Source organism: Chanos chanos, chromosome 2, assembly GCF_902362185.1.
Source record: "Chanos chanos chromosome 2, fChaCha1.1, whole genome shotgun sequence".
Lineage (NCBI taxonomy): Eukaryota > Metazoa > Chordata > Actinopteri > Gonorynchiformes > Chanidae > Chanos > Chanos chanos.
In genome coordinates this window covers 24,717,884-24,735,173 of record NC_044496.1, presented here as the reverse complement: position 1 = coordinate 24,735,173, position 17,290 = coordinate 24,717,884, and the positions used below count along the sequence as shown (strand labels likewise).

At 43.6% G+C, this 17,290-nt stretch overlaps 1 protein-coding gene across 3 annotated transcripts in view; it reads left to right on the top strand.

Annotated features, from left to right (window-relative positions):
* trip12 (thyroid hormone receptor interactor 12) overlaps positions 1 to 17,290 on the top strand; it is a 39,006-nt gene that overhangs the window by 2,163 nt on the left and 19,553 nt on the right. Inside the window, exons 2-6 of one of the 3 annotated variants that reach the window (XM_030766950.1) lie at positions 846 to 875; positions 8,279 to 8,425; positions 9,038 to 9,163; positions 9,824 to 10,692; positions 16,958 to 17,063. In XM_030766950.1, the coding sequence (XP_030622810.1) occupies positions 8,328 to 8,425; positions 9,038 to 9,163; positions 9,824 to 10,692; positions 16,958 to 17,063 (1,199 nt within the window). In that variant the 5' untranslated portion in view covers positions 846 to 875; positions 8,279 to 8,327. The remainder of the gene's footprint in view (positions 1 to 845; positions 876 to 8,278; positions 8,426 to 9,037; positions 9,164 to 9,823; positions 10,693 to 16,957; positions 17,064 to 17,290) is intronic. The other 2 variants (XM_030766952.1, XM_030766951.1) reach the window with 2 other exon arrangements.

Below are 17,290 nucleotides of genomic sequence, written 5' to 3'. Positions count from 1 at the left end.
TAGGCTGTGATGCACTGATATTAAGTATCCTGGTATCAGCCTTGGAAATAGAGATGTGACAAAGTTTTACTTAAGATTCAGTTGTTCATGCAGTCTGTGATAAGTCAGTTGCATTGTTTGACAGGCAATCATGTTAACCCCCCCCAAAGTTTTCAAGTTTGTCTGCGGAGAATAAATAATGAAAAGACTAAGTACATTCTCTTGAAGTCAGCCCTGTCTATTTAAAGCTGTGCTAGTGTTGGTCACTGGTGGATGATATGTAGTGTTCAGGTCATGTGTATACATCATGTATTCATTGTGCAGTTCAGAGACAGTGAACTTGGATTTGTTTTCAGTCTTATCTGGATTGTTGCAGTTAGTTTAATGATTTGTTATGTAATCTTAACTCTTTTTGGCCTGAAACCTGCAACCTTTTAGTAATGTCTGACACTCTTGTGGATAGCCCTGACACATGATTCACATGCACTCTTCTGATTATTTTTTTTATTATTATTCTTATTTTTTTATTTATTTTTATTTAGATTTATCAGCACAGGTTTTGTTAAGCTATTCATCAACTTTAGAAATTTCCACACATTGCACCCTAAAATGCCAGACAGTGACCTCTATTAAATCTGGCATTAGTTTTGGACAAGTTCAGAAAACAAAATATCAACTCTTTTTAAAGGCCTGTGGCATCTCTGTCATTTACCTCCTGTCTCAGAGCCTTGTCTAACTGCATTTTTTTCAGTGTCAGTAGACAGTTGTCTTAAGTGCTATGTCAGATATTTTTGAGGGATAAATTAAACATTTCTGACTTTCTTCCCTCCCCCATTGTTGCCCCCCTCCCTCCTTTGTCACCCTAGGCTGCCGGTTGGGGCATTTGCACACGGCTGGTAAGTTCCCATGATGTTCACCCTCTTCTGCAGGCTGACTGTGTGGGTCTGTGATGGGGCAACAGGACTGGAGCGATGTGGTGTTGGTGGTGGTGGTGTGTCTTCTAGGGCACTCTGAATCTCTAAATCCATGTTGGCCAATTTCAGGGGTGACTAACCTTGTTCCTGGAGTGCAGACTTGCCCTTCACTTCCTTTGGCTGCCTTTCTGGCCAAATACCGAAGCACATAATTCTGTCAATTAGGTTTCATTTTGGCATAAATCTGTTTGTGTTTAACAGAGTGTTCCAAACCAACCTTCATCGTGTTCTTGCATATCTGAGAAGACTGCATGAGTGAGAGCAAGATGGCAGACTCCTAGCCAAGCCAATTAGGGAATGAAATGTGGATTTTATCATATTGCTGAGGTCTGTGTAGTCTTTTCAGTTCTTGAAGATGTTATAAGGGCAGGAACTGGAGGGCTTGTATTTCTGAGGTTTGTGGGTTTTTTTTTTATTAGTAAACAACAGTCTGTTATTTATCAAAGCTCTGAAGAACAGGGAAGGTAGCTCTTAGGCCAGTCAGTGCTGGGACTTCTCCAGAACCTGTACAAACCTGCACTGTTTTCAGGATGCAAACTTTTTTTTTGTATAATGGAAGTGGGCAGCTTACAAATTATGCATGACTCAAATGCTGCTGTTACATCAACAACTTTGTCCACTAGTTTCACCAGTTTACACTAAGATAGGTGAAGGAGAAGCAGGTAAGGAATCCTACAAGGTCAGTCTGCTCTATAAATGCACTGTAGAGGAACTGAATTGTTATTCATTGTGTATTCTTTTGAAGAACGCATTACTTTTCTGCTTTGGTCACGCAGTCTTGGTTTTTGCGTGGACCTGGTTGGCAAAAGCTGTAATGAAATACAACTAGGTCTTGCTCACTGTTACAGCAGTCTTTAACTACAGGTAAAGAGTGGTAATGATGATTTTTGTTGTATTTTGTATGCTGCACTTGCCACTAATATGGAGCTATTTTCTTCTACAGTTGTTGATCCTGCTTGCGTTGCTTTGCATGAGCCATAGCTGATGTCCTTGGTATGCGGGATTAGCATGTTTGATTACATTACAATGTCTCCATTCCTTTCTATTAGATATTGATAAAATTATTTTAATGTAAATTATGTGCTGTATAATTTATTAGGACATAGTTTTATTAGCCTGAACACAGGACATTTTTAGATTTGTATTGAACTGAAATGTCACGATTTCTAAAACCATAATAAGTACTTAGTTATCATTACTATCCTCTTTGGTTTTCGAAAGAGAAGTTATGAGAGTGCCTGAGGATCACTGTCACACTGATGAAGTATTGTTACACAAGTATGCAAAACAGCCCTGGTAATTGAGTTCTCACTAAGAGCGCAGTCATGTGTGTCCATCTTGAAAAGTATGCATCTTTTTAAAAGTAAGACGGCTGAAATGGAGAAGTAGTTAACCTCGTGTTAAACTCCTGTTATATTTGGTCAGACACTGCTGTGAATGGTATGCTCAAGGCAGTTGTGTATCACTCATTTCACCTGACACAGTGAATGACAATATTCAGACTGCGTTGACTCAAAGATGAAAAGAATTGATGATTTAACATAAGTACAGACACAGAATTCATTTAATCTTAAGTCCCATTTCAAACACTTAACTTCACAACAAGCTAACCTCATAGGGTTCCTTACCTAATCATTAGTCTGTGGAGTTATTTCCCCCACTGCTATCCCTTCAAAAAAATATCTGGAAAATTTGCTTCCAGGCAGCCCGTGCCAAGGTGCTCAAGGGACATCTGAAAAGGACAAATCACACTCCAGGACAAGGGTTAGCCACTTGTGTTTTAGGTTTTCTTTGTCATCCCAATGACACTAGAAATGCATGCTGTCATCTGACCCAGCACCTGTTCTGTGGTGTGCTGGTAGTCATAGTAGAGCTTACAAACAGAACTGGTTTATCTGAAATCTCTCTCCCAAGGAGTAAGAGAATTTAGAGCTGTTTTTTTTTCTTGCAACATGTTATCCTTGTTGGCGGCCATTTTAGACTTTGTTTTTTTTTTTTTTTTTATTTGTAGTGCCTCTGTTCTTTTCTTCGTTGTCATTTTCTGTCAGGCAGTTGTGGAAGGACAGTGACAAATGTTAAGAAATCCTGTATATGAATTTACAAGTACAAATGGTAAAAGTTCTCTAATCAGCAGCACTTCCTTTCTGGAAATGACTGCAGTCTCATTGTGGTTTGAGAATGCCTTTAGCGGCAACACTAATACTCTGCTAATTGTGGAGATATGAAGTGCATTATCACTTGTAATCTGTGCTCCTGTGTGATGTTTGGCTCTTGAGTTATGTGTTACTATACGTCATCAAGACTTGAGTGCATACAAAGCATATTTTAAGGTTGCCTCATACAGTACAATAGTGTGTAGCAACTATGTTTATTTTGCACACCCAAAAATGGGTTGGCTTCATGAAGTGGGGAAAAAAAAGCTCGTCTCATTTGAAGGGCTAAATGTGTTTTAATTCCTTTATTGCATGTGAGAGCCTGTTCAACAATCTGACATATTGGTCACTGTTGTTCTCTTGAGTTTTGACTTTGACTTTATTTTGAAACTCAAACCTAAATGCAGCTCACAAATGTAAGAAAACCATTGTCTTGCAATCAAGGCACAAAAAAAAAAAACCCCACATCCTGGAAGGCCTGTGGTCCCCTTGTCTCTTAATAGCAAGATGAATGTGGAATCGTAATCCACCAAGGTGATTGTAGTAAATGTTATTCTCAGTCCAGTGATGTGAGCAACACTTCGAACATTGTACTCAGCATGCCTTGGATGGAGCTGGCTGTTTAAACTGCTCCAAATTAGCGCGCCCCTACACTCATACAGGCGAAATTGACATCTGCATTGTGCACATGAAAGGAGTAAATTTGGAGTCTTGGGATGGATAGGTTATAATGATTGGTTCATTCCCATGACGTGAGCCAACCAGCCTACTGCGTGCACTCACTGACCCCTGCTGCCTCCTGCTCTAGTCTCATAACTGTCTTTTTTTATGTTGCTTGGTTTCCCCTTTTACCCTTTCTCTTAGCCACTGTAGTTCTTGCAGGGCTTTGATCTTTTTTTTTTCATTCACATACAGTACTACAAGCTTGATGGCCTTTTTTTGCCTCCCTTCAATAATGTGAAATATTGCACAGTTTAATGTTAACAAAAAAACACTGTGACCTGGACCTCTTGGGTTTACAGTGGTTCCTGCTGGTGAACAGTAGGTCCGATGTACCAGAACTTTCCTCTGTGTCACACGTTGAATGCATGTTGGAGTTAGTATAAGCATCTAATCTTTTTTCTTTCCTCTGCTGAGGGGCAGTAACAGTTATTTGCTTTGTGTTTTTAAGCCCAGGCCTGCAGTAGAATGCCAAACTTGCACAGAACAGGCATCTGGAGACATTTAAAATGGCTGAGGTAGTCAGAAGTTTGACATCACCTGTGGATTGCCACATTGACTGAGGAAGTAAATGTCTTTTCTAGCCCTAACAATTTTTAAATTAAACCAGTTCAGATAGTAAGGTCTTTTTATAAAAGACATTTCTCATTCAGGGAGTAAGGAACGTAAGTGCTTACCTCACACCCATACCAGAGTCTTCAGCGTTACTGATCTGAGCCCTATAAATAAAGCTAATTGTATTACCATGGTGTATGAATACGCACAGGGTCTAAGGCTTGGCCGTTCATCACACTGCCCTCACATCCCACTCCACAGTGCTGATTGAATCAGGAGTTGTGCTGTATCACTGGTCATCATGACAACAATTGAGTAATAGTAGATATTCAGAGAGTAACACCCAAACAATGTGTTGGCTGTTAAATGCATACTTAAGATGTTTACTCCACATGTGTCATGTTTTCTGATGTAGATGAACGCATGTATACCTGCCACTTTTCCCAAATGGTTATTTGTGAGTGGGAGTTGTTCAGAAGTGATTAGATTGCAGAGGGTGATCCAATCATGTTCTGTCCCCTGTGAGGGAATGCTACATGTAAACATCAGTTTGATCAATTAACTCTGGGTTGTAGTCATCAAGTCGATGAAAAGTTATTGTTTTGTTTGTTGTAAGTTTTAAAAGCTTGCAGATGTTCTGAATATGTTGATGTGGTGTACTTTTAACCGTATATGACATGGAATTCTTTTTTTTCTTTTTTTTCTTTGTTGATGTAGCTGGTTTTCCCCAAAAGTGTTTGGCAAATTCCTGACAGAACTCCTGACAGCCAGAAGCAGGAAAAGTCCCTGGATTCTGTGACCAAAATCATTTAATTCTGCGTTCATTTTGAGAGAGTGGACGTTGTAGTTTGAGCCTTTTTGTAGCTTATATGTGAGAGTAAACCCACTCATCTCATCCTTATTGACATAAGCACAAACCAGTTCTGCATTCTCATACCTCCTCTTTTACCCAGTATTCATACTTGGAGTCCAGATGTTTAAAAAGGAACCGGTAACTGGTTTAAAGTGATGCCAGTAGTGAGAGAGATGTTTTGGACAGATGGCAATGCTGAGGATATGAGTGAAATTGCCTGTACATAGCTGACTTGCTGTACGTTAAGGAAACAGAACGGAAGGGAACACTTTATTTAATATGTGTTTAGCATCTTAAGTGTATAGGTATCCTCTATAGTGATTCTTTCACTATTGATTTATACTGTTTTACTATAGAAGGCGTTGGCCCTTGACTTGGGCCTTTGATGAGCACCACGGTAACCTGATACTGACTTTTACATAGGTGTTTGATTGTGTCTAATTAAAGTTAGCTGGTAATTGGGTTTCGTAATTATGCCAAATGATATAATGTGCAGTAATTTGTTCCTGCCCCTTGTGATGTAGGGGTGTGTGTGTGTGTGTGTGTGTGTGAGGGGGGGGGGGGGGGGGGGGGGGGGGTTAGAAACAGATTGTCCTACCTTTCTCTCCATGTTAGGACATGGACCTCCACACATCCTCAAATGATGGTGCTATTTTTATCTGTTGAGATATTGGCTTTATTGATGAAGTAAACTAGCCTAGGATATTGAGCAGCAGAGACACCAAAGCTTGAATGTAGACATGCACTACTGCTTCAGGCAGATGTCAGTGTAACTCCTGCCTGGCCTAGCACACACACAAATGTATGATTATTATTATTACCATTATTAGAGACACCCATGAGATGCTTCGGTCATGTTGGCTAGTAAAATCTTCCAGAATTTCACCCTATGTTGTATCTTGCCCTACATGAAGAGTCATAATAAAGAGTCATTGTCCTGTTAGGACTAAAGTGTCAGTCCACTGCAAAGACACATTAGGCTGCTGTCTGTGCTGATAGCACTGGTGCTATGATTGTACTGGTCCATGTGAAGAGCACATGCGTGAGAGAATCCTGTACGTGGATGAAGAGCTGAGATACTGAACCCTGTTCTGTTTCACACACACACACAGAGTGCAGGATGGTCATGCTGTGGGAGATCCTCCCTGGGGTGAGCTATCTCCGAAGGGCCTGTTGTGATTGATGGCCAATGACGTGCATTACCCGTAGTGCTGAAGTCCAGGGACACGCTGCTGAACAGAGGAGGATGCAAGGACACTCACAGGCCTTCCTCTGTGCACGCATTTCTTTTTCTGCTTTCCATCTCACCCTCCCTCTCTGGTTGATCATAAGCCTATCTGTGCCTCTTTGATCTGTCTGGCTGTGCTGCCCTGCCCTCTAATGTATGGTAATCAGTAATGTGAGTAATGCACATTGATTTGTTGTGGGAGAGCAGGCCGTGTATGAGGAGATGTCTGTGACAGAGCAGACATCACTCAGTGCTGAAATGCTGCATTAGGTTGCAGGCTGAAACAGCAGCTGCTCAGACCAGACAGGTCTATGATCATCAAAGCTCTTGATTACCAGACAGATTGGGCCTATGGAGCAGAGCTTAAATTACCTCACCATCGCCTCTGAAGAGCCTATGAAATTGCCGTTAACATCAACACTGTTTTCTGGAAGCACCTCCTCTGGTTCATTTCGATTGGAAGACAGACCTGTGAATCTTCCAGTTCCATACCTTCCTCCATCGTCTTTCTGGTAAACGGTCCTGCCTCTGTGAACCAGTCACGGATGTCTAGGGGTTTTTTAGTTGACCTTGTGGTTAGTCAAAAAGGCACGATATGATGCTGGAATTCCCGATGACATTTGTGACACTGAATGAATGGCCGTGTGTGTGTGTTCGTGCTTGCGTGTGTGTGTGCGCGTGTGTGTGAGTATGCGTGTCTGTATGTATGAGCAGAAGTGTGTCTAGACAGTCATTCGGGAGGTTTCCAGCTGCTCACAGTAGAGCGAGGTGATATTTACAGCTGCGTGGCATTGATGTCAGTCGTGTAAATATCACTGATGATGTTCTACATGTTTAACAGGCTATAGTCAAAATATATAAAGCTGCAGGGAATCTGTAATTAGAGCTGTCATGATCATTGACACTGTGACAGCACAAACCTGTTTCACATTTAACACAGCTGTCTACCTCTTGATGAAGCCTGTATTGTAGACGTTGTTTTATGCGTGAGGCACAGACTCCAGGGCTGAACCGGAGGTGTATTAGAGAATGGAGACCTGGAGAAGAGTGGCAAAAGAACAGTGTCTTGATTTGAAAACCAGTGCTCCAGACATAGCTGTTGTCCTTCATATCCACTTGGCCCAAAAGCAAGAATATGCATTGAGAGCCTGTGGCAATTGAGCTGACAGTAGTGACAGGTTTTTATATACAGTATATGTGAATCACACAGCATTTTAGCCTTCTAATGTTCAGTCTCTACTGACTGGATTAGGCAGAAAGTGTACTTAACTCGCTTTACATATGTCAGTTTGAATGAAAATTGCTGATGGTCCCAGAGGACGATGTATGCTGCTAATTTGTAGTATGTGCTCAGCAGGCACTTTATGAAGGAGGATAATCATGATTATTACTACTTAGCAGTGAATCATATCACAGATTGCAAATACCCTTCATTTGTCAACAGACTTTATTAGCTCAAGTGTGGCTCCTAAACTTGAAGTTAAAATGATTGACAATCAGGTTTTCTTTTTTGTGTCATTTTTGTTCATTTGTGTTCTGCTCAAATGAACATGGGGGATGACAGCATGACAAGATTAAGATAAACAAACAAAAAAAAAAGACTTTTCTACCCCACCTAGTCTCACCTAAACAGCAAGTAACAGGGCCACTTTCCCATCTCTGCTCAATCACACCTGTCCCAGTAGCATGGGCACATGGACCTTGGGTAGGCTGGACTGATGGCGTTAATAGCTGAAGCAGACTGTCATACATTTCAGCCATTAGACTATACTGTATTATATCAAATTCATATGTAATTTCTCTCTCTCTCTCGCAGTGAATGGTAGTGTCTAGAAAGGGTATGTCCCTTCAGGAGAGAGGTGCCAATGTCCAACCGGCCTAATTCCAATCCAGGGGGGTCACTGCGCCGTTCACAGAGGAACACAGCTGCGGCCCAACCACAGGACCACACAGTCGCAGGAAGGTACGTTTATGAACAGACAACTTTACTCTGAACTCTAGGTAGAGCTCATGGCTCATGTGTGTTCATGTGAAAGTTAAGAGAGTTTGGTTGTGTGAGAGAGCAAGGTGTGCAAGGTGCGTGCGCGTGTGTGTGCGTGCGCGTGTGTGTGCGTGCGTGTGTGTGTGCCTGCGCAGCGTGGCTCTAGAGGATTTCTTGGCATTTTACAGTTATGGGTAATCTCCTGTGTCTGCCCCACATAACCAAAATAGCAACCTTTCTCCTTTGCCTAAAAACCTACCTTTCTGCTTTTCCTTAAGTCTATGAATAGCTTTACTTACCAGATCTTATTGAATGGAATAGTTTATACAAAAAGAGCTGGAGGTGTGGTGTCACAGGGTAGAGCTATCAAAACAGGGTTATCTGATTTTAATAGTTCTTTAACAGTGTTACATCTTTAGAAACATCAGGTAAGACAAAGCTGCCTTGTATTGCCACCTGTAAAGTGCAGTTAGTTTGGTGGGTTGGTAACACTGAGTGTGTGCGTAGTCACCTGTGTGGGAGCTTTTCAGGTGCTACTGTGACTTTCCTCCAATCCCACTCTGTCACTTGCTCTTTAATCTCCAACCTCTACAGGTTGCAGTCAGAGCAGGTAAAACAAAAAGCAAATTCCCCTCCTGACAATAGAAGATCTAATTCTAAGGCTTCCAAAGCCGCGCCCAGCTCAGCTTCTGGCCCGGCCCGAGGCCTCGGCTCCAGAAGGTACCCCTTCCTCCTCTCTGTCTTTCTCTTATGCTCACTGTACGTGTGGATGTGTGTTTGGGTGGTGGGTGGGTGGGTGTGTGTTTGAGGGGAACATGGCGTAAGACGTTTCAGCACATCTCTGCTCTGTCCGAGTGGTTTTTCTTTTGGGTGTATTTGTTCAGGACAGGACATCAGAAGCTATCCCTTCTTCCTTTCTCTCCTCTGCTCACCCTGTTTTTGTGTTATTTTGTGTGCGTTTCTGTGTGTTTGTGTGTATTTACTTTCTTGTGGGACAGGCACTGATTGAAGATGGTAAATACTGATAATATTCATTGTATTTCTGACATTTCAAAGTTTAATTGTAATTTCTTAAATCTGTTTGCTGTAGGCCTGAATGACTGAATGCAGAATTGTGGATATGTTCTTAATCTGTGGTTTTGTATAACCTGTTGTGGTCTTTCTCTCTCTATCTCTCTCTCTCTCTCTCTCTTTCTTTCACTGACATGCCTTCTGTCTACCTCTTACCTTTTCTTTGTGATACCATTGTTGTTTTACACATTCATTTTCCTCCCTGTCCTTTCTTCACTAACAATCTTTTTCTCATGTTCTCACTTTCACTCTTTTCTCTTACTTCCTCACCTCTCTCTCCCTCCCTTCCTTCTCCGTCTCTTTCGGCAGAAACAGCCTTTCATTGTCCGTGGGTTCATTTGCACCGGCAGAACCAGACCCAGAAGCAGCAGGGACCTCAGGCCACCAGTCCAAAAGAGAAGGCACGCGTGGACTCAAACGCAGCTCAGCCCCAGAGCACATCAGCACCTACTCACCCAGCCCAGCCAAGAGGTCCAAAGCGCTGCCCAACTCGGAGAGCGCCAACTCCCCCTCCGCCACACCCTCAAACGCCCCATCAGAGCCTAAGAAGGCCCCCAACGCCACCGCCTCTCCCCCCAAGTCCAAAAAGAGACGGCTGACAGCGGACCCGCCGGCACCCTCCGGCAGAGCGTTAAGCAAGAAGAGCGGGGCCTGCGGGGCCTCTGCTGCCGCAAGCCACAGCCACAAACGCAAGAAGGCCGACTCCCTCCCCAGCGCCAGCAGCTCGGCAGGGTCCCTGCCTAACCGCACCGAGGCCAGCCGGGCAGCCAAACCCACCAAGCTGGCGTCTAAATCAGCCGCCTCAGCCAAAGCTGGGTGTAGCACCGTGACTGACTCCTCTTCCTCCTCCGCCTCTTCTTCCTCCTCTTCTTCCTCTTCCTCAGCTGCTGCTGCCGCCAGCGGTGCCAACAACTGTGCCCTACAGGGCGCCAGGCTCAAGCAGGTGAAGGACCAGAGCAAGGCGCGGCGCTCCCGCTCTGCCTCAAGCCCGTCACCTCGACGCAGCAGCCGCGACAAGGAGCAGTCCAAAGGAGCAGGCTCCTCTTCCAAATTTGAGTGGGCCTCCCGCTTCAGTCCCAAAGTTAACCTGCCAAAGCCCAAACTGTCCCTGCCAGGATCGTCCAAGGCTGAGACCTCCTCCAAACCAGGGCCCTCAGGACTGCAGGCCAAACTAGCAAGTGAGTACTGTTCATTCCCATTTTTCCCTATAGCCTTTTGTTTTTAGAAGTGCTCAGATCACTCTTGTTGTGAACTGACTCAAGATTTTCTCTCTGAAGATGACTTTTTTTTAAGCAACAATGAGTCAGTAGGAGCTAACACTACCTTAAGAATCATACCTGATAAGACAAAAATACCTTACCTGACACTCAGCTTATTTTTGTCTCTCTTTATTTATGTATAACTTTTAACTGGCACAGGAACATGCAGGCCCTCCTGTTTAATTCTGGGATAGTGTGTGGTAGCTCAGACCCAGAAGATATTTGATAGTTCTGTTCTTATACTCGCTCTGAGCTGATGTTAGCCAGACAGCGGATAGCTTCCTCTGCTAGCCATGCTATGAGCACTTTTGAATAGTAGCTAAGTAGGTCTTATTTGGGGTGTGGTCTCTTGTAACCAGTATGGACATGTTTTTGTCACACTTTTGAAAAAGGGCTTTGTCCTGATCAGTTTTGTGTATGAATTAAGCAGACGGTAACAGCCAGGAGAGCAAACATATAAAAACGTGTGTGAGAACACGTGGAGTCTGTGACTGCTGTGTGGAAGGGTAGGCTTGTCTCAAGCTGACATTTGTTAGTGTTGCCTTTGTAAGTCTAGCAGGCCTGTATCCAGTGTTACAGCTGGGATAGGCTTTCTCATGGCCCCTGCTCTGAAGAAGCTACCTCTTCACATCCTGCACTTTTCTCTCTGCTTTTAAATGAGCCACATCACAGCGGTGTGTTTGGGCTCTCTGTTCAAAACTAATTATGTTTGATCCAATAATAGGCATTCTGGTGTATTTTCTACACAGTGTGGATAAGTGCGTCCTGTAGTATCTAATGACCCATGTGAGAAGAAAATTAAACTGGTAAACTGACTTTTATTTTGAGGGCCCATTTTCTGAGGTGAGCAGCTGTGGATAATGTGTAGTTTGTTGACTGTCTGAAACCGCTAGCGCTTGCTATAGTAGCATGGACGATCAGGGCACTGTTGGAGTGTAAGTGTGTTAAATCCAATAGTTAGTTTGCTGTTGTTGACTCTTACATGACAGGGGTGGCTAACTAGCTACAGCTGTTGTACTAGCAAGCAGTAAGTAGTTGTGTGTGTTAAAATTGATTAATGGTTGTCACCCTCTAATTCTATGTTTGCATAGTGTGATTTCAAACTAAACACAGATTTGAGGTAAAGGGGTATAGCGTGAACAGCATTAGATATTAAATAATTTCATGTAAAGGAGCTGCATGTCAGGCTCTCTGTGTGTGTGTGAGAGAGCGACTGTAATAAGGGCTGTAAATGAAGGATTTTGAGTTTTGTTGGATACTCACAGTGACAGAATCAAATGTAAACATGTACCTTGTGGTTAGGTAGCTGTAAAATGACACGGTGGGGAGTGTATGTAGTGGTGTGTATGTAGCTGGTGACGGAGGGGTGTGTGTGTGTGTGTGTGTGTGTGTGTGAGTGAGTGATGTGGGCTCTCTGGTCTCCTCTCATGGCTCAGAGCTCATTACTGAGAGAGTGAAGATCTGAGATGAAATGTCATTGGAGACACAGCTCAGCCTGTATACAGGCTTCAGTTACAGAGCAGTCTTCACACTGGAGCACCACCACATCCCTCTTTCCCTCTGTGTGTGTGTGTGTGCACGCGCGCATGTGTGTGTGTCAAGGTGACAGATCCAGGTATTTGTATGGCAGTGCATATGTACCCTGTCCTGTGACTCACACACATTACCCAAGTCCATCCTTTATGGCAACATACTGAAACCTTTTCACACTGAGCAGCAGCATAAAACAGAATTCTCAAAAACAATCCCTAGAAATATCTAAAATATCTAAAGTAATGACAAAAAGAGCAGTATTGTGTACCTTGTATTGGCAGCTGTAGGCTCACTGTACACCACTGATAAATAATAAATTATAATTAAGACGTGTCCTATTCACTGCCATGGTGCAGGTTTCTAGCAAGACATTAAATGTTATAAGAAATAAAGTCATCTCAACACCACCCATTAATAAACACGTTGATCATCAGGGGTTTTCACTGCATCAGCCATCTCAAAATATTCTCATAACAGCTGATTATTTTGAACAAAGAATAAACTTGTTAAAATTAAGTTTTGTTGCAAACCGCTGTTCTTCACAAATTCACTTTGATCTGCTCGTTCAGGCTGAACAGAACACACCTGCCCCCTGTCTTTTTTTTCTTTTTGTTTTCTTTTTTGCTGCCTGTGTGCACGATTTTGGTTTTTTTTTTTTTTTTTTTTTTTAATGAAGCCAGTTGTCAGACTTGACCTGAATGTTGGCGACATTTAACGTCATACAGTGAAAATTCAGCTCTCTACCTTTCCCTCCCCTTTCCTCAGAAAATGCTGCCATCCATCAGTTCATACCCAGCTCCATTTGCATCCGCAATTTTTTGAGGATGTTCACTAGGAAATCTTAATTATCTGTGTTAAGTGTTAAAACATTCGACAGGCTGAAAACAACATTGAAGAGCCTTGTAGGCTCCCCACACCAGCCTATGCACTCAAACAGAACAAACTGTTGCGCTCTGTTGAGGAAACATTGTATCATGAGACGACGTCATCATACATGTTTGCATTAAGCAGACACACAGGCGGGCGCGTACAACAGACGGATGTCTGTAAGATGCTTGCAAGCGTCTGATTGAAACGTGCCGCTGAAAACATGGCCTGCCGTCTAAATTTAAACACAAAGAGATCTATATCCAAAAGTTCAGACCTGCTTTTACTCTCAGAGCAGGTTCACATCTTTTCACCCCTACCATCAACAGTGTTTAACTAATGCACATCAGGGTTTAGCGAAGAACTAAACATGTGTAGACAAACAAGATTCCTGCACTTCAGAAAGCCACAGTCAGGTAGTCATGTGACTCTGCTCCATGCTTACAGCATACGGAGGAAGTGACACACACTTCCAGCGCTGATCTACTCCAGACACATAAACCCACACACACACATGCTCAATGCTACACCTTGCAGCAATTACAGATGAGCACACGCACGCATGCAATGTAATATCACCACATTTACTGAGACACTGATTTTTTTTTTTCTCACATAGTGACTCCAGTTTGTAACAACAGTAATAGGTGTGATTGAATAAGTTCTCAGTTTGTCCAGATGGTAACAGCGTTTCTGGAGTTTTGTGGTGCCGTTAACATGGCTTTTGTGGGGCATACAGTGCATTAAATGTCATTACGGTAATCAGCAGTAAGTCTCTCAGCCCACATGTTGAGTGTGTGTTCTAACTGCTCGTCCCCTGGTTGGTGGCAAAGGGGTGGTGGGCTTTGCCCATGGCAGGGGAAACGGTATCATATTTCAGCCCAGCTCTGTGCCAGTGTCCTGGTCTAAAAATACTCAGGCCCTGCTGTCTGTGTAGTAGTGTGTGGGCCAGATCACTGACTGCATGCATGTAGAGGTAGGGACGGAGGCTTCACTTTGGTAACATTGTTAACCAAGTGGGAGTAGAAAGGCTTTGGACAATGCCCAGGCGTGAGTTGGTGTGAGTGAAGACATGCATGTGGTTGTGACATACAGGGACATAGAGGTTCTGGTGGGTGTACAGAGACGTGCAGTGACTTTGGTTGGAGTGTATTGTAATGTCGGTAAGTGGCTTTGATTCCAGTCTTCGCTCTAGTCGAGACAAGCAGGGTACAAGCAGGGATGTACATCTAAAGAACATGTAAATCGGAATTTCTGTCTCAACTGTAAGAATGTTTTGAAGAGATTTGTGTTCTAATGTATGTGAGTGTGTATGTATACTAACATGGTCAGTGTGCTGAAGGGGAGCCCATTGGTTTGTTTTTGTGCTGTGTAGAGGGCTGTGTGCATTCGAAATATCCCAGGAGCAGTGAGGGTTAGTTGAGGCAGGAAAGCGGAGTGTGGTGAGGGAGGAGAAACTGTGTCTGTCTGAAATAGAGTCTGGGCTGTGGGACTGGCCAGTTGGACAGGGGACACCAGGCATCAGGTTTGGCCATCAGAGGTCACAAGAATGATTCACCAGATTTTTTTGACAGGCACAGTTCGACCTTTCTCTCTCTCTTTCTCCCTCTCCGTCACTTTGTTTGCCCTTTTGACTCTCCAGGCATGGTGAGTAAGAACGAGTGTAGATTAATGTAGATGTGGTGCTAGCGACATAGCGTGCAGAAGTCTACCAGTCTCTATGGCAACGGCGAGGCAGTCTGTGTGGGTGTCTACGGGCATGATGTCTGACGGCGTGTGTGTGTGTGTGAGAGAGGGTGAAAGTTGACTGTTGAAAGTTGAGAGTGGAGCTGACTGAGGTCGAGGCTGTTGGGAGAGATGAGTCATGTCTCAGAGGCGTCTCGCGTTCTTATTTTAATACATTTAATGCCATTTGTCATGTTCTATACTCTGCTCTCTCATTCTTTGTTTCCCTTTAATTCTGTGTCGGAGTCTCTCGTGCTCTCTGCCATTTCTGTTGACGTGGGGCGTTGAATGAGCCCGGTTTGTGTTTCCACCTTGGCAGAGGCAGGTGTAGTGTGAAGGCTGTTTTGTAATACAGTTTCAGCGTGAGTTACTATTTATAGCTGTGGTCTCTGTCGGTGCCACAGTGCTCTATACAGACTGTAGCCATTTCTCAATACAGAGTACATCAAGTAAGGACTCCTGTTCTTGGGAGTTCGAACCTAGCAAGTTCAGCTCGGGAGCAGACTCCCAATGACGGGGGGGGGAGGGGGGGGGGTACAGTACGCTCAGTCTTCATTTGGAACGGCACTGTTCTTGCTGACATCACAGCCTAGTTCGGCTCAAGAGAGCTGACGGGTAGAGCTAGCTTGGTCCGCTAGCAGATGTCACATCTCTGAACATTTAAAGGAGGGGCTATATTTATTGACCCATATTCGAAATATGAAAGATTATTTTTTCACCTGAAAAATTTTAACTACATTTGGTGCCAGTACAACAGTCATAATACGAAACTTACAGTTATGTGGTAGTTTCTCTGCCACCATTGCCATCCCCCTTTGTGTGAAATGCATTCTGGGAAACTTGACTACCCAAGTCCACACAAGTCACCTCTTGATGCATCCTTGATAAAACCCACGAATCGAGGACACGTCCGGGTATCTGATCTGTACTTGGCTAGATGCAAGCTTTGAATTGGAACTGTACTTAGGCCGTGGCTGGTGACATTTCACAAGTCCATGAGAACGCAAGTACAGAGAAGAATGCATATTGAGAAACGGCTTGTATTTTTGTTCTGCTGTCTGACTCACTGCTCTATATAGACTGTGTTTGTATGTTTGTGCTGCTGTCTGACTCGCTGTGTCACATCGATGGTGTGAATGTGTTTTTAGTGAGTCAACCACGTTTGTTTTTCAAATTGACAAAGTATGTTGTTGACCCGATTCATCCATTTCCTTCTGTGGTTTCACACTGTGTGTTTGTGTGTGTGCACGTGCGCCGATGTGTGTGCTCGTGTGTGTGTGCACGAGCGCAGTAAACTTGACTACTTTCATGTTGGTAGAGATTGTTTGATAGAGACCTGTTCTGTTCCCATGTCCTGAATGACTAACATCTGCAAGTGAAGAACCAGTTTGCAGCACCTTACCAAATTATTGTTTTGTTTTTTTTCTCCCTGGGTTTTTTTGCATTTTTGTCATTCTCCGAAGCAGGCCTACCAAAGACAGATTTCACTGCTGAAGTAAACCCATTTAAACACTGATGAAAACCTGGTAGTAGTGAAATTAAAGGACACTGCTGTAACTGAGTGACTCCGGCTATGCGGAGAAACCAGTGAAATATGTTGAACCATTGCTGCTCTTGTAGTTTCTATGGAGTAGCACATGATCCTCTGCGGAATAGTGACTGGGAGGAAAGTTCACCAGCATGACCGGTCTCCAAAGCTCTGGAAGAACACATTCAGCTAGGAATGCCATGGTGTTTATCAGGGTTATCTCTGGGAAGTTTAGTTTTAACAATATAAAACATTATGTTTGTGATTTCTTCAGCTTTTTTTTTTTAATCATATAACCATCTATGACACCTAAACCATTTTTTTGAGAACATGGCACCAAGAAGAAATACAAATTGAAAAAATAGGAAGTTTAGAAGCAGACTGAAAACAAAGACAGACCTAAGATAAGTGAGACCACAGGATTGGTTAGCAGCGGCAGTCTCAGCGCCGTGTGGTGTTTTGGTGGTCTGTGTGATGTGTGTAATGTGGAGTTGTAGCTGTTTGACTGAATGCCGTGTGTGACGTCTGCAGGTTTGAGGAAACCCGGGAAGAAACGCAGCGAGTCTCCCCCAGCAGAGCTCCCCAGCTTTCGGAGGAGCACACGCCAGAAGACCACGGGCTCCTGCGCCAGCACCAGGTACACTCCCCGCTCCACTCTGATCACACCCAAACCCTCATAACGCTGAACTCGTACTGTTGGTTTGTTTGCTGTGGGATCTCCTGAACTCACCCTAATGGAATGTGACTATGCCTGTCAGAGTTAAGGACCAAGTGTCACTCTTTTCTTCTCTGGTGACACAGAAGAACTAGCAGGAACTCCTCTCCGTGCCCTTCTCATTCACGTTCTCACTCTGGCATTTTGTT